General features: G+C 40.9%; 1 protein-coding gene across 9 annotated transcripts in view; it reads right to left on the reverse strand.

Annotated features, from left to right (window-relative positions):
- The window catches only part of MYO6 (myosin VI), a 121,599-nt gene that overhangs the window by 26,802 nt on the left and 68,528 nt on the right, over window positions 1-26,269 (reverse strand). For all 9 annotated transcript variants that reach the window (XM_073224342.1, XM_073224341.1, XM_073224340.1 and 6 more), the window contains 12 exons: window positions 25,845-26,009; window positions 21,977-22,057; window positions 19,132-19,312; window positions 13,844-13,988; window positions 11,839-11,996; window positions 10,443-10,534; window positions 9,542-9,614; window positions 7,765-7,892; window positions 5,259-5,354; window positions 4,820-4,993; window positions 1,535-1,573; window positions 192-285 (listed from right to left, as the gene is read on the reverse strand). In XM_073224342.1, the coding sequence (XP_073080443.1) occupies window positions 192-285; window positions 1,535-1,573; window positions 4,820-4,993; window positions 5,259-5,354; window positions 7,765-7,892; window positions 9,542-9,614; window positions 10,443-10,534; window positions 11,839-11,996; window positions 13,844-13,988; window positions 19,132-19,312; window positions 21,977-22,057; window positions 25,845-26,009 (1,426 nt within the window). The remainder of the gene's footprint in view (window positions 1-191; window positions 286-1,534; window positions 1,574-4,819; window positions 4,994-5,258; window positions 5,355-7,764; window positions 7,893-9,541; window positions 9,615-10,442; window positions 10,535-11,838; window positions 11,997-13,843; window positions 13,989-19,131; window positions 19,313-21,976; window positions 22,058-25,844; window positions 26,010-26,269) is intronic.

Raw genomic sequence — 26,269 nt, forward strand, 5'->3', positions numbered from 1 at the left:
AAGCTATACCCCAATATTGCTCGGATTACTTGCCAACCACACTTTTCCCATAATTAAAGGAAATACAAGATTAAAATCTTACTGCTATCAAAAATAATCGAGGTAACTGTGAATTATTTGAAAACATCAGACATATTAAATTGCACTTAAGCAGAGACACAGTAATACAGATTATAAAAATATGGAAATACCTGAACATTGAAGCTGAGACAAAATTTGAGCACCTTCAAAGTGGTGGCTTGTCATCTTTAAATTAGGTTTGATACAACGAATAAAGCTTGCTCCCTAGGAGAATTAAGGTACTTTTTAAGACTGTACCATAGCATTTAAATTTTTCTATTTCTATGAATTCCAGCAACTTTCCAAATATTATCATTAACATTTGAACCTCTTTTAAAATAATCAATGGAAACTTAAAATCTTATTAGCAGACTTTTATACTTTAAAGCTTGGAATGAATTTCTGTATTATATACTAAGAATATTAGAAAAACACTACATTTTAGATTTCTGAGTGCCAAAAACTGTGTTACTGTAGTAAGAAAAGTCTTTCATTGTAAAATATTTTAGCAAATTTAAATGATACATTTCACAGGTTAACATACACGTGATTTTAGCCTACATTTAAGTGTATATACACCTTATGCTTCTATGATAACAAAATTGCTCTATGACAAGAAAAGTAAATCATCTTTTTTCATCATTCTACTTCCAAAATACACAGTAGGTCCCTAAGGTGCACCACTGACATTTCAAAGTTATGCTTGTTAAACTACCTGTTTTAAAGCTTAAAGGCATGGATTTGGAATCAGCTATCAGACGATGCTACATTAAAGGAACTTTCTAATGGTTCTAAAAGCAGGCCTAACCTAGTTAAGAACTAACAGCACTGACAGAATAAATACCTGGCTTTTCAAAATGAATTACTTGCAAATGAACAGTATTTGGTTAATTCTGTGGATTTGTTTAAGAAATAAGTCTTATCTTGGAATCATGCCTCATTTATATAACCCGCATACCAAATTTCTATGAATTTTCCATTAAAAAACAGAATCAGTTGTTAACCTAATTTTAAAAAAGGGCTTCTAGGAAATACTGCCTCTATACCAAGGCATAAAAATATATGCCCATTTTTTTCAATGTCAGCATTTCCATGTTGGAGAATGTTACTATAGAGTAATAAAATGAAAATGAATTACAAGTATTATCTTTAATCATAAAAAACTATATTTTCCTTCTCCATGATAACTAATTATTTTTACTTTCCTGAAACTACAGGATAATTTTAATTTAATAACATTCAGAGAATTCTATTTATATTTATAAAATAATTTGACTTCATATGTGTGCATGTGTGTGACCTTTCTTCAAAAGAAACCTAAACAAAATGAGTCTTAAAAACTTATTTTTTTAAATGAGAGAATTTGATTTAAAATGAATTTCTAACTATTTCAGGTTTGCTGTGCTTATCTGAGTAATTATTAATAATAGTTAACAAGGACCATTTCCTGGGTTTTTTCTTTAAATGTACTCACAGTGCTTCGAAGTTTATCCAGAAGCAAATTTAACTGTGTCTGCAGAAGAAAGGAAACCACTTTATTATTTCAAAAAGCAAAGTATGAAATGTCCAAGTTAATATTAGCTCCCAACATCAGAATATGACAACATGCAGTAACATTGACATACACTACATCACAATTTAACAATTGCCGGTACAGAAACTCCTTAACAGATAGTAACATGCAAAATGCATGGCTAATGTAATGCCAAGGACAGGAACTTATTTTACTTATCAGAACTCGTGTAATTATAAAAGTTTGAAAACTAGAAATATAGAAGTCACACACACACTTGCAGGTGGGGTGAATGAGGAGAAAAGATAGACAGGCAATGAAGGAAGCCAATGAAAATGTCAGGGATGCATTCACTGGGGCCAACAGAGCAGGATCTGAGCGAGCGGCAGGCTGGGTGTGTGCAGTCCGCGTCACACCCACCGAGGATGAAGCCGAACGGTACACACTAGGATCGTCTTACAGAACACCTATCATAAAGAAACCGTCCTGCCTAGCTCTACAAACCCTCTTTACTATTTCAAAACATCTTACATAGCAGTGATTTTTAAAGCCTGGACACTTTTCTCAAGAAAATTTGATAATGAACACTAGAAGTTACTATGTTTTCCTGTTTTTAATATTAAGTAATCATAACTTACTCTGGGTTCAATACATTAAACTCATGTATTTGCTTTACTTATCTGCAAAATAAGTTAATTATGTAAAACTCTTATGTTGATTTTATAGTAAGGTGCTTATTATACTACTTACAACAAATATAAATTAAGATGTGAATTCTTAACTTAATATATTGGCTCAATCACAGCTTATTTAATAAAAATAGTAGGTCTGCTTTCCTGAATGCCTTCTATGACTGCTCAAAGCTGTCCACAGACATTACCATGTTTAACCAGCACAGTGATTCTAACTAAGGACATTATCGAGTTCATTTTCCCGGTGAGGGCACTGAGGCCCAGGGAGACAGAGGACTTGCCCGAATCATGGGGCTGGAAAAGGCAAAGCCAAGATCCCAGCTCAGGCCCAACCCCAAAGTTCATCCTCCTACCCTTGATACCAGAGTATACTTGAGACAGCAAAGGCTCAAATTACAAAAAGAGTGAATTTGTCACTGAATTAAAAAAAAAAACAAAAAAAAACACAGGCATGCCCCATTTATCTGGCCGACAGAGTTGTGATGACCTCAGTCTATCTGGACCACGACACAACGGAAAAGCAAGTGTAAGAGCCACTGATCTGGAGAGAAAAAAAACACCATGATGTCCACGTTCTGGACTCATGACGAACAGTATTCTCCAGAACAATGGGGAGAAAGTCAGTTGGAAGAGCAGGGCAGGAAGAACAATCTACCCGCATCCGAGAGAGGCTGTCCGTCATCAAGGAACAGCGCCACAGACCGTAAAGCCTAAGGGCTGCCAGCCTCATATGTGACTCGTGCGTTATTTGTATTCATTTTTATTTTAAAGCATCCAAATATTCATGTACTCATGTGTATAATAACAGGATAAGATTTCCTTTGAAAAGCATTACTTTTCCTAAGACACCACCTGTGAAAGGGTTATGCTTCAATATCCTGAAAACATCACTTTTCAGTGGAAAACTTCTGGTTCTCAGTGACGTCGGATAACTGAAGTATGACTGCAAATTTTAGCCTGTTTTGTTTTATTGCCTCATAGTACATGAAATTAATTTAATGAGCTATTCTACTGTATTTAAAATTAAATACTAATTAGTATTTCATTTCAAAGTATCTCATAGAACATCTTAAATTTTGTAATTAATAATGTCAGTTATATCTGCAAAATATATTTTATTACATATAAGCAATTTTAAGGAATTTCTAGTCTCAACATAAAAGAATACTTTAATACTATTTGGAATGTTTTTGTTTTTATTTATATTGTCTAAAATTTCAAGTATGTTCTTGCCAATAAGAACTTGCCAGGAACTATAATATTAGGTAGGAAAGTAATGAATGATATCAATCTCACATAGGCTAATGTACTGTTTTAAACCAGTCTGTTATCATGTGTCTAGTCAGGAATTTAAGGTCATGCAAGTAAGAGAAGAAATACTGCTCAAAATAATTAGGAACTCATGATCAGTGGACATAACTTGTAACAAAGCTAAAGATTTTTTATTACTTTTCATTCAGTTACCTGAAAATGTATTATAAGCTTTCTCATATATTTATGCTTAAGCTTTAAAAAAAGCCGAGGTTAACATGATTTCACCAAATTAGTTATTACATAGGCCCATTGCAATCCACCAGGGACTTCAGGCAGATCACACTGTCAGTATCATGATCTGACACTCAAATACTGTCTCTTACTAGTAGCATCGCTTTTGAATACTTAAAGTGCACACACTGAAAGGCATATGCAGTTTTATTGTAAACATAACACTACTTTGTAGAAATGTGTAAGAGAAATTCTATTTCCTTGTTCTATTTATTTTTTATTCATTAAACTTGTTACACAAAAGTTTCTAGATCCTCTTTTTATATGCTCGGTGCTCAACGATCAGTGTCCGTCTCCAAACCACGCCATGTGACAAGGCCTGTGAGGCCTCAGGAATAAGTTCCTCATCCAAAATTAGCAAGACAAATGAGATGTTCTTCAATGTTAAATAAGCAATCTGAAGGGTTTGCCACACAGAGCACTTATCTTTACAGCAGTTATTAGAAGCTTTCATCCGATTTTAGTGTAACATGCACACCCGTAACGCACTGTGACAGAAAGCATGTCGACATGAATCAGACTGGGCGTTAACTTGCAATGGGCTCTTCAGCGCGGCAGCCACTCTCCCAGAGGAGCCCGCGGAGGGGGTCGCGTACCCGCAGGCCCTGGCGGTGCCTGCTCTTCCTCTCAACTCAGCTAGCGCTCTCTAGCACCCTGAGCCAGACTATCAGCTCGGACGGACCGCTGAGTGGGGAGGAGACAGGAGACACACAGGAAAGAGATGCTGTGAAGGTCAACCAGACAGGAGGCGAAAGCGAGAACATTAGGAGAAGCAATCAGGTCTGTCAGGCACCAGGAAGAACACGACCATAAACTACAAGGAGGTCTGTGCGCTCCCTCCCTGCCCAGGCCCTGTCCTTCTGCACACAGATGCCGACCATGAGCTCACGGTCTGCTCCTGGCCTTCATTCATGGCGTTCCTGAAGTGGTCTGCATTCTCCATCATAGAGTATGAAACAATGTATTTTATTTTAAATGCTGGAAAAAAAAGAACATTTAACACAAATACCTTAAACTTGTTTCCCACACTGATGAAGCTAAGCTTTCCTGCTTTTTGTTTAGTGTCTTTGTTGTTATTTGTGGATGATTCAAATAATTCCCGAATAAACTTATCCCTGGATTCACATATTAAGGATTCAAGAGACATATGTAAGGCGTCGTTATTTTTTTCCACAAACTGGGTCTGAAAAACAAAGGGAACAGGAATGACTGGGGCCCTGTGATAACATCTCTAAAGAGAACACTGCCCATAGAGCCCTCTGCCACGCAGGACGTCTGCCTGGTGCTGTCCGGCACAGCTGCCAGCAGCCAGTGCGGCCATAGAGCACGCGAATGAACTTGAGTTCGGATTTTATTCGACTTCAAACAGCCAGCTGTGACCAGATGTCACTGTACTGCACCGTGCGGCACCAGCATCCGGGGGTCCTCCTAGCAAGGGCTGTACCCACCGTCTCGTAGCAAACGGCCCCCGCAAAGTGCCTGATGATGAAGCCTTCGTCGTCTCGGAGGTTCCTGTGAATGGCCAGCTTAGATTTTCTGGGAATCTGAAACAACCCATGTACCCAGTCATTAAATTATCAAAACTATGTGATTTCCTTTAGAAAACATTTTGGATATGAAATAGTTGTGATTATACAGGAAAAATGCACATTTTACATAAGTATACTGCTTTGAAACATCTAGTAAGCCTTAAAATACTAGTGAAACCTAGCAGATATTTGGATATAATCTCTTAGGAAAGACAAAAGGAATAGGACCAAAAAACAAAACAAAACAAAACCCACTACTTAGAAACACATGTGAAGCACAGAGGGCACATCACGGTGCTGACTGCCTGTCTCGGGCACTGGGCCTGGACTGGCCTTGCTGCAGACCTCTGCAGCCTCCCCAGCCCACACCTCCTCTGGCCAGGGGGGTCCTGGTGCCGCCGGTTGAGAAGCACTGCTTTGAAGAGCTCCCCCCAAAACGAACACGGGGACACAGCCGCTCTGTAAGCCACACACCCTGACGCGTTCACACGACCCGCCTCAATCCATCTGAAGGAAGCCAAACCATTTTAGGGCTGTTCTATCTAATAGCTCAGATTTGTATCATACTTAAAGGTTTCCAAGATGCTTTCACATAAAAGATCACATCTGGTCCTCAAACTAACATATGGTTAAAAGAGAATCTCGCTCAGAAATAAAAAAGCTAAGACTTCAGAACCGTGCCAGGCTTCTCCCAGGTGAGAGAGCCGGCAGAGCTCAGAGCCTCCTCTTTGTGTGAGCTGGGCAGCAGCCGTGCGAGTCAGGGCGCTGGGGACAAGACACCGGCCTGCTTCCGGACCCAGCGCCTCCTTGCCACGCTAACAGGGCAGGTCCTCACCTCCAGCTGGGGATGCTGGCAGGATCCACCCAGAGGACTACCGGGAGGATTAAATGAAGTAATCCAAGTAAAACTCTCAAAACAGTGCCTTGCATGTGCTAAGTGTTCAATAAATGGCCATTATTACTTTTATTTCCAAAGAAACACAACAAAAGCAATGGTCCTCAAAAATTAAAATTTACTGTCTTGCTCTTGTTCTCTTTTGAGAAAAGTGGGCAAAACCCATTCCTGGTGCTTTACTTTGCTGTCCCTGGAGTTATTTGTCTCTGAGACCCTGTCCCAATTTTCTCAACTCACTACTAGTACTCGTGGTGAAGTTGGCCATGTGTCACCAGCTGCTCATAACAAAGACCTGTGGGCAGTGAGTAAGAGGACTGGGCGGGTATCTCTATTGCTAGCAAAGATTCTGCTGGGGATACATATTGTTTCATTTCTATCTTCACCAAAGTGAGAGAAATAAGCCCCACATTCCAAGAAATGCTTAAGGATACTGAAGAACTGCAAGCGAGGAGCAGGCGGCTGGGGATCCAGTCCCTAGAGGCCACCAGAGTCACAGCCGCTTTCCAAGTGAATGCATCCAGCCTATTTACCCAAAACTGTCCTGATTTAGCTAAGATAACACACACTCAGACGCACGGAAACATGAATGCGGATGAATCCGGGATCCGTCAAAGCAATGCTTGTCACCCTCTCTGTCACCCCAGAGCGTACGTAGCAGGGGGGACACACGGCTCTAGGCAGCGTTTCTTTCCTCTCTTCCTCCTTTCCCCCCTCCTTCCTGGCTCTGCTGTTCTCTGTGACACGAGCAGGCCCTGGCTCCGTGGGTGACATCAGCACCCACGTCCCTCTGCTCGGTCAGCTTGCTGCACTCAGGCGATGAGGGCTCAGTGCAAAGACAAGCGCAGAAACAGGTGGGCACAGGAGTACAGGCACGTGGTCCACACAGCCCGGCCTGGTGGGCAGGGGCCCTACTGTGCACCGCCCACGGGTCCAAGCACGGCTCTACGACCCAACAGCAGCTCAGGGAGTGGGTGTGCTGGCCCCCCTAGAAGAGCGTGCCTCTCATTTATGCCCACTGCGCTCTGTGCCCGTTCTCCCTTTCGCTGATTCTTGTCACTTTAGCTTCCGTGTCTGTCTCTGAGTACAAAACCCCCAGGTCAGAGCATCACACGGACTGGCTGATCGCCATCAGGCAGGTGACTGCTTGTGACTTCAGGTGTGAGCCCCCGGAGTGTGGCCAAGGTCACGTGACACCACACACAGCACCTGATGGCCACTTTCTCAGAAGGCAGATCATAAAAAGGGCAGTCATAAAAGTCTTTCTGTGCATTTTAGATAAGTAAAGTGCACTTTCCATCCAGCTGAAATGTATGGCCTTGATTAGACAGATGATCATCAAAAAAATGCACACACACACACACATTCAGTGCCCACCCACAGAAGAGGCTGTGCTGGATATACTATAGTTGCTCTAAGCCCTACATAACTTCTTAATCGAATTATCTAATTATCTAAAAAGGCAACATCTTGCACATCTTTCTAAAGGTTTCCCTTCAACCCAAATCTCAATTGTGGAATGACAAAACGCACAGTGAGTCGGAAGTGGTCTTTGTGCTTCTGGTGAACTGCAGATGTGAAGTGTTGATCACTTGGCTGGGGAAGACGATTTTCTTCATCCAAAATATCCAATATTCCCACTAATTTTGCTTCAATTAAATCTATTTCAAAAAATAAAAATGTGATAGGATAAAAACATGGCACTCTGAAGATATCTGAACAATTCAGTGATGACAAACCTTAAGGACTGGTCAGAAACAATGTGACAGATGGTTCCCTCAACAACCCTAGAGTGCACAGGGATTTTATTTCAAATCTGGCAATTTATTAGAAAATACATCACACACGGGTGTCCCCACCACCCAAAAGTTCCCTGTGCACCACGTCACTTTTATGAAAGACCGACACTCGTGCCTATCCTCACTGACTGAAAGAAATCGGGAGGCGTCTGCACCCTGTGAAGTAGCACCCCCTCCTCACTTCCTGCCATGCCGGCGCATGAGAGGTTTCGCAGGAACGCTCTGCCTTCAGATGGGAGAAACCTCTACTTAATGTGGGTTTTAGAAAAACAGCTCCATGAGGAAAGTGACCATTTCTCGGCTAGGACAAGAGGCCCAGGGCCCAGAAGGCCCCCCTCGTCCAGGTGGCCCATCTGCACACAGAACGCAGTAAAGCTACAGAAACTTGGCCCTGCACGCTTCTTGGAAGTCCATGCAGATCCTGATGCAGGCTTCCAGCAAACTTCAGTGCCAGTCCATTTTTATGCCTCTTCCAACTCATGCTGCTCGAATTTCCTGCCTGTCCAAAATGACTGTGAAGTGCTTACATACAGCACAGGACAACTGTGAGAGGGACAGACTCGAGAGGCAAGAGGGCATACACAGAAACCAAGGTTCTCTCCACACTGGTCAGAGAGCGACACGTCCTGGGCAAAAAGGGGTGGCGAAGGTGGGGTGCGCTGAGCTAAGCTTTAAATGAGAGCATTCTGACAGACGGGGAAGGGTGTGGGGTGGGCTGGAGATGAAAAGAAGGGAGGGGTTCCAGCCCAGATAGGAACACACACCGTCTAAGGCACAGAGCCCTGGCGGGAGTGTGCTTTGAAAGTCACATTAATGCAAAGCGGTACAATTGTTATTACACTGTCGTGCCCAAATCTAGCCCATGCATTACTGATTCCATTGTCAAACTGAGTTTTCAAAGCAAAGCTTGCCGGACAAGTGATTTAGAGATGGAGGGGGACAGGAAAGGAGGCTGAGCACTAGCTGGGTGGTGACAGGGATGAATTTCTTTACTACAAAAAAAAAGAGAGAGAGAGAGACCCTTTCTCCTGCTGAGCAGTATTATCTGGATGTGACCCAGGGGACTTGTGAGGCCCACCTGCCTGGGCCACAGGGCACCGCCAGAGCCCAGGGAACAGAGACAAGACGACCGCAGGAGGGCAGGAGGGCAGGACCCGGCCCTGGGCGAGTGCCCGCAGCCTGGCCTAGCCTCCTCGCGGGAGACCGCGCGCCCCCTACTGCTGAAGCCGTCTAGTCTCCTGCTTAACTTAGTCACATGTCAGCTGTTTAAGAGAGAAAACATTCATCACAGTAAATGGAAGAAATTTTAGGAAAACTTTCAATATAGCTGAATTTGATAACTTGGTAAGGAAAATAGGTTTCTAACAGTACTAGAGAAGTAATACCATTCTCAAATACCAGAGTTTCAAGCCCCATAACCAGAAATATCAACCGCAGAGCAAAGAAAAATTACCAGTAAAAAACACTGACTATATCTTCCCATATTTCCCAAAAGTAGAATGAATGCATACCTATACAGTCCTGATTATCCACATAATGCACTTCATTAACACCCAAACCTTCTTTTTGATAGAGTTCTTGCTCCTAAAATGAAATGATCAAAAATCACAGATTTGGAAATTCTGTATTACATGAAATGGCCTCAGCATCTTGTGCCCTTTGTGATGACATGTATTAATTAGTCACATTACAAAGATTCACACCAACTAGGTCAGGGGCTGAGGAGTCTTATAAAACATTAGGGAAGACAAATCCTTGCCCCTAAAGCAATATGAAATCAAAAATTAAATGGCCAACATAGATTTAATTTATATATGTGGAAACATTCCCTCCTACAGTTTTTCTTCCTTGAATAAGCACACTTTTCCTGAACTGTGCAGAGCAGCTGCGTACAAATACAGAGATCTGTTTATAAGCATTCAAACCCAAAGAAAGACCAGGGTTCTGAAATATTCACAGCAATTTTAAAGTCAAACTTAGCAGAACGGACCAGCAGTCAGCAAGCTTTCTGTCCAGGGCCCAACAGGAAATGCCTCCCATGTGGGCCACGCGGTCCCTGTCAGGGTCGAGAGCAGAAAGCTGTCTGCCAGGGCGGAGTAAAGGCGACAGAATAGGAGAAAGAAGCAGGATTTCAAGTCCAGTGAGAACCGCTAGCAAGTAGCAGCCCACGTCCACTTCTGAGCGGAGGCCTGTTAGTTTGTCCTGCAGCCCAGGCCTCGGCTGGGCCATTAACGCCTCCGATGGGCGTGAGCGGCAGCTAAGCCACTGGGGCCTGCCTGCGCTGGCCGCCTCTGATTCGCTGGGCCGCCCTATTCACACCACATCAGTCCGGTCAACTGTGGCTTGTTTCTGTTCCTTGAAATTTAAAATAGTTTAATGCAGTTCTTAAATTTAAACTGTAATGGCAATTACCTCCTTCAGAATCCTTTCGTTAAAGAATTGTTGAAGCTTTTCATTGCAATAGTTGATGCAAAATTGTTCAAAACTATTATGCTCAAAATACTCTGAAAACGTAAAACCAGAATCAAGAGTTATTATCACATCAGCTTCATATTAATACATTTATCTTAATATGAAAATTTTATTGTATCAATGCTTAATTTAAGATTAAGTTTAAAGTACATATAATTGTTCTATACTCCCCAAGTGCATTTAATTCAAGACAAATTTTGTTAGGCATTAAAGTTAAATGTTAAAAATACCATGCTTCATTTGATAAAAAAAGGTGTTTGTCACATGAGATAAATGTCAATGTAGTAAAAGATATAAAATGTAAGCCACTTATGACAATTTTTTTAAGCACAGGTGTTAAAACAATCTAAATAAAAGAAAATGACTTAAAATGCAAGTGCTTTAGACTTTCTGTAAAATTACAGTTATGAAAATAGTTATGGATTCTAACTCCTTCTAAATTAAGGGGCTATATTACACTGTCGCCAAGACCCCTGCAGCCTGGAAACATGATTATTCTGTGTGCACGACTAACTGGTGCAGACGAGGAGACCAAAGGCTCAACGGGTGAAGTCTTAAGTCAGTGATAAATACAAGGTAATGATCCATTATAATTCTAAAATATAAATAACATCAAAGCCAAAACTTTGCCCCTCCCAGAACTAAGCGTCCCCGCACCCCATCTTCCCTCAGAAGAGGCAGAGAAGGCACCCCTCCTGCCGCCTGGAGTGCGGGCCCACGGAGTGAGCGGAAAAACCAGCAGATTCATGCTGAGATTTCTCGTCGAACAGCCACTCGGAACAGCACAGCCTTCAGATGTCGGCGGCTCACTTCACGTCCGGCTGCCCCGCTCTGAGCTGGCTCTCACATATCCATCTTGGTATGTTATTTATTTGGTGGAAATTAATCAGAAATAGCTCTGCTGACAAGTAACACTGACAGTGAATTTCCACACAGTGATGAGCCGGACCCGTATGTCCGCTCAAACCTGCGCCCGGCCGGCTCTGCGCTGTCGTCAGCAGTGCTCACGGCCTGCTTCTCTTTACTAGGACCCGCCTTCACCCTACTCAGTCGCATTCATTTCAGAGTACAGGGGCATCTCCTCACTCTAACAGTTCCAACCAACATATTTTAATTGTAGCATTAGTGTGACCACAACCTGTGAGTCTTTCCCTTTTTTTAAGCATCAGCTTCTGATTTAGATCCTATTATGAAATGAAAAGTAGATGTGGACATATAACTGAAAATACATCAAGTGACAGGTATTATGAGAGGAAAAACATTTTTTTATTTTAAATGTGTGAAAACCTGAACGAAAAAATATCAAATACAAACACACAAATGAAACTATACTTACCAAACCCAGCAATATCGAGGACCCCAATAAAACAGGATGACGTTTCAAAAGGAAAACACTGATTTACCCTGTTGACCACATGATCAAAAAGATGGCTGTAGACAGTCTTCGCCAAGGCATCACGAGCGTTGTTCGCCTGCTCTACTTTCAGGGGCACCCTGTAACAGAAGGCCGCACCGATTCTCAGTCTTTACGGTACCAGATGGTGACAATAATGCAGCATATCCAAGATCAAAGTACATCTAAACATATTCACTGTGAAGAACGAAACAAATAGCTATAAAAGGTCACCTGTGAACAGACACAGATCGGTGCGCTAAGCCGGATACTGCAAGAGGCAAATGAGGGAGTAAACTGGCTAAAAACCTTCAGGCTCAAGCAATCTTTCCAACCTTAATTTATACTTCACTGTACATGACGAATATATAAAAAATTACCCGGAGGAATAAGCTTCCTTTACATTTTCCTTAAATGCAAAAAAAACCATTGTGTTTAATTCAAGATAACTTTAAAAGTTTGGTAACTTGTTCAACACTGTTTATGAAAAGATGTTTTATGTCTTAAAATCTGAACTGTCCAACTCTACTATTTAATTAAGTCATGACATGATATAACAGAATAGATCCAGACATGCCCTTGTCCTCGAGAAAATTATCGCTGCATGAAGGGAGATGGCCCTTAATGAGAATTTCCTAACACCAGGGCAAATGCTAGCAGGGTAAGCATGGGGCACCATGGGAGGCCCAGACAAGATGCCAAACCTGGAAGTGACCTAACAGTCATTCAGGTCGGACCCTGGAATCCCTTCTCAACAGGAGCTTTCCAACCTGTATTTCCCACAACCCTTTCCTAAAGTGAATCCATACAAAAACAGAGAAGAACTGCTTTGGGACAGAGAGGAATGGAGGTCTAGTACCTGAGGCCCAGCCACCTGGCCTTCAGCAACCTTCCTGCAGGCCCCACAAATGGCTCCAAGGGGCCAAGCAACTGCGGGGCCAGGAGGTGCTCTATGCAGGGTGCTGGCTGAGGTTTTCTTTATAATAAGAATAATCTGGAATTACCTCAGCAAAGAGTCATGTTAGGCATACCTTGCAAACACTTCCCAAAGTATAAGAGCTACTGAATCTCCTGAGTTGCCAAAAGTTTTTTTTTTTAACCCTTCCTGTTTCAATTCGTTGAAAAATTTTCTGAAATACATTGCTGAAACCTCCTGCCTGCCTTATTTAGCAAGGGAGAGAGGATGTGACATTTTCCCCCCAAATGAGGATCTCACAATGCCTCAAAATGATGACTGAATATTCTGTTTGACAAACAAAAATGCCTAAAACATAGGATATTGAGCCAAAAGTGTACACAGACCCAAACACAACTAGTTCTTAGTTATCCATTTTAAAAAATCTTGGCTAGGCTCTTATTTTCTTGTCATTTGCAATTTCCTCTAAATGAAGTACTCTAAAGGTGAACGTTTTCCTAAAGAGAGTCCTACTTAACCTAAGTTCTCACACACTATTTGCAAGGAGAATCACTTAAAGTAAAATGGTCTGTCTGTTCCCTTCTGAAACTAAATAATGGTTTAGTTGTAAACCATTATTTGTAATGTTTATAAATATACTGAACAACACTAAATTGTACACTTTAAAAGAGTGAATCATATATTTTAAAAAGTCCCAAAAAATTGAAAAAAAAAAGATCTGTGGCTTAAAACAACTGAATATTAATATAATCAGGTCCTACTTTTGTAGTTGTACAAAAGTCAACTAAACCTCTTTCTTACCTAATGAATTCCAAGTTTGTGCCATGCAGTATATACCTTAAAACCAACAATTTTAGAAGCCACGTAAATCAGCCTTTGTTTATGTGACGGCATGAGAGGTGCAGAATTTTGATCTATCAAGCACATGTTTTAGAAGAGCGTAAGAATGAGGCCCACATACAGGCGACTCCACAGCCCCGCGCCCTCCCAGGGGTCCCAGCCCGGCAGGCGGGAGGCTCGCGGGGGGCTTACTTTATGACTGTTCCTTTGGCGCCCCCCGCTGTGGTCAGCATGACTCTTGTAGTCAAGCTTACGCGGAGATCCTCTTCCTCCAGACCCAGTAACTCGGCACAGTGCTCCAGGGACTGGGCAGACTGATTCTTCAGATTACAGCCGCCTAAGGAAAACGATTCTGATTTGAAGTGAACAAGCATTTTGTAAACCAGATTTCCAACGCCCATTTCACAGAGGTACACTCTGCTTACATAAAACTATGGAACGGGCAGAGCTCATTCATGACTTCACCTTGCCTTGCCCTTTTCCACGCTCGCCAAGCCCCTAGGCCGCCCAGCTCAGGGTGGGCACCCAAGCTCAGGGCAGCTGGTGGCAGAACCGACTCTCCCCTGCCTGGTTCACCATTTCACGACTCCGCAAGTGAGATGTACGGATGACGGATTTAATCCTTGTTAGTATATACAGTAAGTCCTGGACAACACACTAAAACTCACGATTCCATGGACTCTACTCATGGTCCTGGACTGGGCGATGGTTTCTTACAGAAGTACTGACAAAAGTTCCAGGAGTAATTTTAGTGCCAAAACGGTGTACGGCACTTTGGTAGGTCCCTGTGGATAGGTATCTATGCATGTGTGTGTGTGTAAGTGTGTGCATGTGGGGTGGGGGGCTGGGCGGTGTGAGCGTGAGTACGTAAGAGTGTGTGTGGCTGTGTGTGCACGTGTGTGTACTCCCCGTGTGCGGGAAGGGGAGGGTGAAGAGGAACTGCTACTGCCCGTACCCCGTGCCCCGGCGTCCTGCTTACCAAGGCTGCTTAAAAAGTGCTGCACAGACAGACACTGTACCGCAGCAGCTGAGACACGGCACCGGCGGCTCTGCAGCCTGCCAGCTGTGTGACCTGCAACAGGTCTTCTTTCCTCTGTATTCGTTTCCTTATCCATATAATGAGGATATAACAACTGTACTGAACAACAGGCTTATTAGGTAACTAATAAGGCTGTTATGAAGATTAATAAAGAAATTAATAATATGAAATAAATTAATATGAATTAATAAAAATACAGATACAAAGTGCTTAGAATTATGCCTGGTACATAGTCAGCACTACAGGATGGTTAACTATTATTATTACAGTCATTATTACTATTAACATTTAAAATAACAAATATTTCACTAGTATTCTTAAAGTTTAACGTTTATGAATGATTCATTTCAAGACTGTAATTTCAAAACGACAAAGAATATGTAAAAATCATAATGGGAATTTTATCAGGACAAGCTAATGAACTACTTAATAAATGGTCTCAGGAGAAACAGACCATGTGATCCCATCTGAATAAAGGGTTGTCAGGACAATCCAATGGGGACAGAAAAGCTTTGTCAGCAAATGGCACTGGGACAACTGGATACCCACAAGCCAAAGAATGAAGCTGGAGTCCTACCTCAGATCATATACAAAATTAACTCAAAATGGATCCAAGACTTAAGTGCAAGAGTTAGAACCACTAAACTCCTGGAAGGAAACACAGACATAAATCTCCCTAATCTAGACTGGGTAACGCTTTCTTCCATAAGGCACAAAAACACAAGCAACAGAAGGAAAAACAGGTCAGCTGGACTTCATCAAAATGCAAAACTTCACGTTTCACAGAACACTATTCAAAAATCAAAAAAGACAATCCACAGAATGAGAGAAAATATTTGCAAATTATGTGTCTAAGGAACTTGTATCTAGAATAAAATCTTAAAAATTCTTAGTTTGATAATAAAAAGACAATCCAATTAATAAATGGGCAAAGGATACAAATAGATATTTCTCCAAAAGAGACATGCAAACGGCCAATGAAGACATGAAAAGATTCTCAGCATCACAAGACATGAGGAAAATGTGCACAAAAATTAATGAGGTAGCACCTGACACATGCAAGGATGACCACAATCAGACAGTGAGTGCTGGCGAGGATGGAGAGAGGAACCTTCATACACTGCTGATGAAAATGTGAAGCGGCACAGCTGCTTTAAAAACCCGTCTGGCAGCTCCTCAAAAGGTTAAACGAAGAGTCACCATAAGACTCAGCAATTCTACTCCCAGGCATACACCCGAGAGAAACGAAGACATACGTCCACAAAAAATACACACACAGATGTTTGCAGCAGCGCTATTCAGGACAGCCAAAGGTGGAAACACCCCAACTGTTCATCAACTCATGAATGAACAAAATGTGGTATACCCATATAATGGAATACTTCTAAGCAGTTTTTAAGAAATGAGGTACTGATACATGCTACAACATGGATGACCCTTGAAAACATTATGCTAAGTGAAAGAAGCCAATTGCAAAAGATTACATATTAAATGATTCTATTTGTATCAAATGCCCATAATATGCAAATTTATAGAGACAGAAAATAGAATAGTATTTGCCTAAGGCTGAGGGACTTGGAGGGAACTGGGGGGTGACTGCTGAAGGGTATGTGGTTTCTTTCTAGGGTAATGAAAATTTTCTAAAACTGGTTGTGGTGATGGTTGCACAACTCTTGAGTATACTAAAACCACTGAATTGTACAATTTAAATGGGTGAATTGTATGGTATTATGAATTATATTTCAATAAACCTTTACCCAAAACAAAGAATAAGAGAATAAAGGATATATTAAAACTTTAATTCTATGAAAATGAGGTTACTACTAATTTCATTTGTACACACATATACATTATCTAAAATTATATAACTCAAAAAACTGACCACCAATAATTCATTAATTCCATTCACTTAAATACTTCTTTTTTACTATTTGCAAAGTTTCTTACACATTTTCAGGAACTGTGTAAGGATAACAGAACATCTATTTTAAAAGCTTTAAAAAGGCACAATACTGTAAAATAATGTAAGGTTTTCATTTCACTCCCTTTCCAAAAAAGAACTTCTCTGAAGGTATTTCAAATTTGCTATAATAATATATATATATATATATATATATATATTTTGTTGTGTGAAATTTAAAAAACACAGGAAATTCCAATAAGTATTTTTTGCATTTCCAGCATACAAAATCTTTTCAGTAACAGTAAAATTTCCTCTAAACTTATTGGAAAATAACTCTTGTGATAAAATAATTACAAAAATAGCCAGAGCTTTTTCAAATTGTTAAGGACATGCCACAGCTGAGCTCTCTCGGTGGGGAGTCCAAAGACACCATGTGGAGCCACAGGCAGGGTTATAGGAAGGATGAAGATCAGAATAAAATCTTAGCCATTACAATAAAAATACCCTAGTTTATTACTTCTCTTCACGTGTTGCCTCAATCCAACCTTCTCTGCTTTCTGCTCATCCTCCCCCCAACAGAAGGAGTTTGAGAAAAAGAATAAAAGATAAAGTAAGTTTCTTCGTGCCTTTCACCATTAAAGTGCTTCTCAGCTAACTAGCTCCTGCCTGTCTCTGAGCCTCTGCACGCATGCGCATGTTCCACACCAGGGCAATGACAGGAGGTGGGGAAATGCCACCTACCGCTTCTAACATTTCCATATGTGCATTAATTGCATTAATTAGTCTAAACCTTTTCTGTGCTACTTAAAGCTCCCACCCACTCCCCTGGCAATACCAAAACAAATGAAGTGTATTCTAACGTTCAGAACATCTACAAAATAAATGTTCAAGTCCCTCAAAAAACTCATTAAAAATTTATTAATACACACTCAGAACATACCTGACTTTGTTGCTTTTGCTTTTTATTTTAAACGGGGAGTTAATCTGTATCTATACTCATTCATTAAAAACAGAGTGATCGCTATGAGCCAGCTACGAAACTGCATCATTTTACAACTATCTAACTCATTTATTCTTTTTCATAGCATGGGGTGTGGACTGCTCTCACCCCTGGTGCCCAGGGGAGGAAACTGAGCGGTTCTGCTCCTGGCCCACGGTCACGCGCAGGCCCCACCTGGGGGCAATCCGCCTCCCGGGCAGGTCCTCTTAAACACTGCCCTGTGCTGGTGCCCCCCCCCCCCGCTCCACGGCATCAGGGCGCAGGCATCGACACTGAGGCTGTCTACTTTCTCCCAGAGGGGTTCTCGGACGGTTCCGTGCCGAGGGCGGTGTGCAACCGTTACCCCGAGACCCTGAGCTGGTCAGATGTGGGTAGAACCTGCCTCTCACACCTCCAGCCTCATTAGCAACCATGCGACTTAACTTCTCCCACCCCCGTAAAATGGAGACGACACCCCCACCTCACTACCCTCACAAAGTCAGGACCGTCTCGTCTGTGGTGACAGAAAGGGTCTTGCACAGAACAGACACACTTTTTAAAATGTTCTCTTTCTCTCCTCTCAGGCCGCCTTCCCGATAGGCGCACTACTGCTAGGTGCTGTCCTTTAAGGCCCTTCTCAGGGCTTGTTTCTTCATTATTTTACAAATGAAAAAAAAACAAGGCTCAGACTGCTTCTGGGACCCGACATTTGTCAAAACCCATGCTCTTGACTAGTACGTCAAATGGTGTTTTGATTATTTTTTACCCATTCTTCGTATAAGATTTTTAAACAATGTATTTATGTGGGGGTCAACAATTTTTTTCTCTAAAGTGCCGGACTTTAGGTTTCGCCAGTCATCCGGTCTTGTCATACCTAATCAATCATACTACTGTAGCATGAAAGCTGGCACGGACAAGACATGACTGAATGGGCATGGCTGTGTTCTGACACCTCATCTACAAGAGCAGGGGCTGGTCAGCCCTGGCCATGGGCCATAGTTTGCGATCCCCCTGTATTCACAGACCGGACTAAAGGTGATGAGGGAAATCTTCCTATTTATGTGGAAACTCAATCACTAGAGCTGAGAGTTACTTGTGCAGGCACTTGACTGTTCTTCTCGATTTGCATGAAGTCTAAGGTGTTTGTACTTCCAGTAGTACCGTGTGTGGCCTTTACACACTCAGCTGCTCTGACTGATCCAAGTTCAGATCAATGAACGAGCACAAGGTCAGAACACCCCACAAGATGGTCAGAATTTTTCTGTTCACTTAAGGGAAAAGGATAGCATCAGCCAAAAATCTTAACTAAATGTGACCCTGGCAGTCAGTTACTTAACCTTCATAAAATGATTCATTCCTCTGTACCACTGATTCATTCAAAACAGAGCTTGTGACTTGATTTGCATTCTTCATTTGCATCTAACACAGTATATTCTAGAAATTTTGGGGTATTAACAAAACCCACACACCAACGGATTCAATTTCATATGCAAAAAAAATGACAAGACTACAAATTTTACTCCTCTTTAAAACAGACCGACAAAAAACCACAAAGACACCTGAAGTGCTGCCGGCCTCTTCAAAGTCGATATTTCCAAGGTGCAGGACACCAGCCACCACCCGGAAAAGATCAAGCTTTTCTTCGTCATCCAAGCCAATCCTCTTCATGGCTGTGCACATCCTGATAAAATCTCCATGGTCATCCAACAGGGGATCTTTCAAGGAACCTGCCTTAAGATACTACAAAACAAGAAGGCATCGACTGACCGCTCTACGTCATGTCAGCACACTAAAACTACAAGGGGCCTGTTAACATACTGCATGACATGCAAAATAAAGTGTGCCAACGGAAAAGCCTGAGCATCCCAACACATTCAAAAATGAAATGACTGGGCAAAGTGTACAAGGGTCTCTCTGAATAACTTCTTTCAACTGCATGTGAATCTACAATTACCTGAACAAAAATTTAAGTCAAAATGGAATAAGATGTTTTCCAATTAAACTACAATTCAACTCTAAAGCATTACAGTGCTACGATATTAGATAAAAATACACACTGAGTAAAAAAGAAGGGAATACCAGTGGTTGAATTGCAGTAACAAGAATCTACAGGTCAGAAAGAACTGGGATAAAAAACTGAAATAAAAATTTTAATCTGACATTATGCTTCTTAGATTTACTGCCTTCAACTGCACCCAATATTCAGTAGTAGTACATAGTGGACAGGCTAATAACAATTTTCATAGCATCAATTATTTTGTAAGCCTTTCTGTATAAGTGTACATGAGGTAAAGTGTATTAGTAAGCATCATGTTCACTCTAAAAATTTATGCAATGACTGAAAACATTTTTTAAAAAGTAGAGAGAATATTTGCTTTCTCTCCTAAAAGAATTTACATCTAAAAGGATTCATGTAGTAGAACCTAGAACAAGCTCAGAAAAAGAGAAGAGAAAACCCAGACCTGCATAAACTAGATGGAGAAAGATTAAAATTACTGGATACAGAAAGACTGGACTAGGAATTTTCCAGAATATGAGAGTAAGTAAAATGAAACATTTTGTAACACAGTATCAGAATTCACTGGCCACTAAGACGCCCCCAAGAGATGTTTTTCCCTCCCAGTTGCCAAATGCTTCTCAGCTATAGTTGTAATTTTCTTTCCACAAAAATTCTTTAAAATGTTTAATTATACTTGAGTGAAGCTTCTGGAAAATATCTAGGTAAATGAATTTACTTTTATTCTTAAAAGAAGCAAAGGAAACGATCACATGCAGCCAAAGTTAACAGAAAACAGGTATTATGCAGAACTTTTAGTCTTGCAATTGAATGGTTACTTGATTTAAAAACTTTCTAATCAATGTGAATATGTTGCTATTATCGTAGACTAAAAATTCTGCATTCTCCTCAAGATTACACACAGCTTAAAGACACACAAATGGAACTAGGCAAAGAATTCTAATTAGTCAAAACGATCACCTCATCCTCCTGATAAAGAAGACATAGAAAGTAATTTAAATGTATTAATCCATTATTCATTTGTACATTCATATATCCATATACACACACACCCTCAATAATATGAGTAAGATTCCTAACAAAGTACGCTGACTTTAGAATCAGAAAGAGTACATTCTTTCCTTAGGAGAGCACAGAGCGCGCATGCCACTCTCTGGGGAGTAGAATCCAGTCTTCTCTCCTGTCTACTTAGTTTTGTTCCATGCCAAAAGGTCAAATTTATATGTACTTTTCCCTTTAGGACAGTTGCAATATCCCACTAGAAATGTCTCCATTATCTTAGTGGAAAGAACACAACTTCTCTATTTGGATGATGCCTCATAAAAATATAGGTCATCATGACAAAGACACCTCACAAAGTATCAAGAGCGCTGCTGACTGTTTGCAGCCATGGGTGCAACGGGGCTCGTGATTCACAACTCAGACGTCTGTGTCTGAAACATAAATAAAATGTCAGCTTCAATAACAACTACCTGTGCTCATCTGCTGGGAATTTGAAATGGGAATTTTTATTTGCTTTCTGTTCTTTTCTATGAATATACCTAAGATATAATTCATCTCACTCATTCTGAAAGGAGCCGAACACATCTGACTCACAAATGCAGAGCATTAAACACTGAATATAATAAAAATGCATTCAATTAAATACTCAATATAAATTTTTTAATAAAATTAATAAAGACAAAATGAACTAGTCCCTGTAACTAGTCCTGACTTACTATTTCATAATTTAAGCTCCTTGAGTCGATACAATGTAATGCCCCTTATTACTTGAACACTGCATATTATAATTTATATGGGTTGTAGATTTTTAGGCTAAGGATTTAATGCTTTTAAATAATACTTAATGGTGTAATTATATTTACTTACTCTAAGAACTACAATAATTTATAAATTATAATAATAAATACAGTATAAAACTTTCCATATTACAGAAATGTGACATTTTAAAGAGAAATACAGTAATATATAACTGCTCAAAAGATTAAAAATTAAGCTTTAGTTCCCAACAGTGCTCACTCTATTGTCTACTTCAAAATTTACTTCAACCTTGAAGGAGACAATCCCAAATCAGGAATATGAGAGTAAGTTTCAAATCACGTGTCAGCACAGGGTGATCCTTGGCGATTTAATGCCTCATGCGGGCAGGGGTGACAAGACGCGGCAGACCACCAGCGCTGACCGAGGAGAGGGCCGCAGCCCCTGTGGGGCCCCAGATGCCCTAAAGCTCAGGCTGTGAGCACGCCTGGTGGGGGGGGGGGGCGCTCAGTTTTCTAAAGTGTAGGCTTAAAAGTAAGAAATCACATTTGGGCTCCAAAATAAATGTAAAAATCTTTCAGTATGCTTTTTTGGTACTAGAGATTTTAACTTAAAAAAATAGTATGTACCTCAGGACTTTTTCGATTCTGTAAAATCTGCTTGTCAGTTTCTTTGGTAGCAAAGTATCTGGTGCAGCCTCGGTTTAAATACTGCAACAAAGAATTAAAATATAATTAACAGATATGACACAGGAAGACATACAGAAGAAAACACAACTTATCAAATAGTGCTGACCATAAAGATTTTCTAGACATACCTGAGTATCCCATTTAATCTCTCAATTGGAATTGATACTTCTCTGTATTACCAGTATTTCACTCCTACTAATCAAACCAGGGAGTTGAAAATCCTAACTGCTGAAAGTAGATTAAATTAAATGATTAACCTAAAAATCAATACCATAAAGCTTTCCTATTTGTGAAGGGCAGTAATTTTAAATCTTCCCAGTGTCAAATATCTTACTAGAAATAAAGTTCATAAGATAAGTTCTACAGATAATAATGAAAAAAGCACCCCCCTAGTAAGTACATAATCTCAAATAAGGACATGGTGTTTGGTTTGATCTTGGTTTAGTATTTCAAGTAATATTTAAATTCTGAATAATTAACAATTATTTTCCTGGGGTTTAATTTCTGAATTCTAGAATCAGTTTTTCAAAACACAACCTCATACTTGCTGACAGCTAACAGTGACTATACATCAATTACAATGTTTGCTTTATGAACCTTCCTAAGTATTCAAGTAACAATCTAAGCTTTTATATCAATGGTTTACTCTGCTGCCCAGAAACCTTCTAAAGGCTAAGTGCTTTCAAAATATGCTACAAGCAAGCAGCTGAGAGGAAGATAATACTGGTCTCAAATATCTGCTACCCACATTTAAGGGCAGAGGGAGGTCAAGAAGGAAGTGCACATGGACAAGATGGGAACATCTGTGAGACATGCAGCTCCTCTGAAGCCAGGTCACTGTGACTCCACTGCCCCTTGGCATGAACTCTGAGATTAGAAGCACATCATATAGATACCAAGAAAAAAATGTATAATAAATTTTGAATGATTTGGGGATGAATTAATATTTTTAGATGATCACTATACATACCCTTCCCCCTCCATTATAATGAAATATTAAAATACAGTTAAGACCAGAAAATGATACACAGTGAGTTTTTCTTTCTTCCCTAGAATCTGGGAGAAAAAAGGGAAGAGAGGGGAGATAAAATTGACAGACATTCTCAACTAACTACTTCTAAAAAAGCTCTTCTGTTCAGTAAGGCGGCAGCACCGTGAACACACGGAGCCAACACGAAGGCTTCTTTGCTGGCAGGAGTTTCATCCCCGCCCCCAACTGTTTTATCAGGTATGTGGCTTTTTGGCAGATGGACTTAATATTAAAACCAAGGAAAAATTCTGATTTCCCCTAACTTTTCTGTAACAAGAAAGCTACAGCTCTTCTTGTTATCCATTCTCATGCTACCCAAACTATGTTCAAGGGTCTTCCCATGACTACGGCAAATGCTTCCACAAATGTGCAAAAATACTTGAAAACCTGAATAATGAAAACTTTAAACCTTTCATTTTCTAAAAATACATGTGTAGTTAACACAAATGTTTCAAACAGGTGTATCTCTATAATTCTTTACACACTTAATTTGGATAATGACAAAAAATAATTCTGTAACTGGTTACTGCAGTGTTCTCCTTGTCTTTACAAGCTTATCTATGAGTTATAACTGGAGGCCTTGAACTAAACTACAGAAACACCTGATGAAATTTCCAACTCTTTCAAATCACTTTAAGGCAGGAACCTTCGAGGGAAGGGATGCAGAGGTGTGCTCGTGCAGGCCTGAGAGGCACACCCAAGACAGCAGACGTGTTTGGGAGAACGTAGGCTGGGTCTCTGGTCTCCTCTTCCCACCAAAAGAACTCTCTGTTAAGAGAGGAAGTCATGCCTCCTACGCACAGCGCAGGGGCAGGGAACTCGGACCTAGTTGAATCCTCTCGGGATGCCTACCACTGCGCCAGAACGGCCACACACCCTCAGCCACACAACCACTCCCAAGCCTCTGAGCAGAGAGAAATGCTAGATTAATACAAAAACAGTCACATCACTTTGTTAGCTCAGTGTTGACAAAGCCACATCATTATTAAATTTCCTATCATTCCTGTTCTAAAAATCACTCCAGAGAAATGCTTCTAATTTCATGAAGATAACGTGGACAACTCTTCAAATTCCAGTTAATTTGGTGAGTTCCTGAGAAGGCTGGACATTTTTTAAGTACATGAATAGATACAGTTATAAAGCATTTTAAAACAATAGTTTTTTTTAAACAGTGAAGTTTTAAAATATCCAAATTCACATTAAAAGAAAATGCCTGAAGTAATGAAGAGAGGCTGGGTTGGAAAAACAAAAACATACTCACAGAACAACAATTAAACATGTGTGTCATGATTCTTAAATGGAGGACTTCTACACAAAGAGGCCTGTCAGTCACTGGAGAGCGGTTCACAACTCCATGCCTCATCTCCACCCCCGGATTCCCAGGTGTCCTGCACCGGGACACTGTTTTCCAGCCGAGCATCTGTAAATCATGCCAACCGTCTCCACACCACCTCCGGAGACGCGCCTGGCAACCTCTCTGGACAGGCGCGCCTACTCACTGTCATAGCTTTGCACGGAGCACTGGCGTCTCCCAGACCTGTCACTCCAGCACTGACCCTGGTCTCGAGATTCAAATACCTAACTGTCTTCTGAACAGCTCCAGTTAGACGTCTACAGGCTCCAAAGCTGAGCCCATCCTCTGCCACAAATCTTCCTGCTGGCCAGCGTGCGGTTTTTACAGCCACCGAGTTCCCTAGCCAAATTTTGGAAAATTACTCAACTCCCCCCCTCCCCATATCGTTCTCCATCTTTCATCATCTTACCTCCTGACGTCCCCACACAGCCCCTCCTCTGTAATACTGCCCTCACTGACCCCGATTCAGGCCTGAGGGCCTGTTCCTTCAGCGACAGCTCCAGCCTCCCAGCCGGTTTTCCCACGGCTGCGCCTGCCCGTCAGTTCCTCCAGCCCCTCAAGCCACCCCCCACGGCAGAGCCAGTGGAAGGACGGGCCTGACATCCGACTTCCTACCTGAAGGCCTTCATAGCTCCCTATTAACTAGAGAAGGAAGACCAACCTCTCTCGCCTCACCTCCATCCACTCCCACCCTGTTCTTTTAAGGCGTTTCTTGCCTTCTTTGCTCATTTTGCCTGTATCAGGAATACCCTTCATCTTTCTTCCTCTAGTTAACACTTGACAATCTTTCAGGATTCTGATCAAGCATCAGTTTTTCTGGTAAGCTCTTCCAAAACCCCCACCACCCTATGCACAGCACCCTATGTATCTCTTATCATTCAACAAATCAGTCAGACTGTGTGTGTGTGTGTGTGTGCGCATGCATGCACGTGTGTGTTCCCACCAGATCCTAGGGTGTGCAGGAGCAGGAACTATGCCTCATTTATCTTTTTAACCCTGGCACATTGCTTGGCACCCAATGGGCAAGCAAAAATATCTGTCATTGAACTGAATTAAGAAAGACATGTATGAGTCCTTTGTTAATTTTTTAATTCAGTGGTCAAACTTTTTCTTTCACAAATTAAGTCAAAAATGACTTAAAAAGTTAGCATCACAGGACTGTTGAATTAAGTTTAAACTGATAAGGGGCTTAACATCTATCTTTTTACCTGTCCCATTATGAACTTTCTCATATAGTGTGATATTATAAACTCAGCGATAAATCCCAACAGAGACCTATGCAGTACCCAAGTCATCCCATCATGTTACACTGGATTTCATGTAACTGCACACAACCAGATGTCAAAACCCACTGCCATAAGCTCTAGAACTAAAGGCAATTTAATTTTCGAAAACTATATGAAATTCCATTTAACCCAACCTACCCGAAAATTATCTGGGGAGCTCAAATGGAGCTTTTCCCTAATATTTTCAGAAGCACCAGCACACAACCTATAAAAGATATGGTAATTCCTTTCCTCTTTGCCTTGGACACAGATTCTGGATTTCTCTAGAAGATAATGTGAAACAAAGCCTCCAACAACTGAACTCTAAAAAACAAAAGAGAGAGAAAAAACATTTTGCATGCAAAGTCTTAATGAATAAACTACCAGTGTTAATTTTTCTACTTCACATTTGTCTATCAAAGAGGTTGTAACATTTAGCAGTATTATATAACCTATACCATATATATATATATATGCATATATACAATATGTATGTATAAAAAGGGGAGAAAGAGATAAAGGTAAGCCTAGAGTATTTACAGAGTTCACAGTCAACATATATATTCTATCTAAAATAATAGAAA

The sequence above is a fragment of the Manis javanica genome, chromosome 16 (assembly GCF_040802235.1).
Source record: "Manis javanica isolate MJ-LG chromosome 16, MJ_LKY, whole genome shotgun sequence".
Classification (NCBI taxonomy): Eukaryota; Metazoa; Chordata; class Mammalia; order Pholidota; family Manidae; genus Manis; species Manis javanica.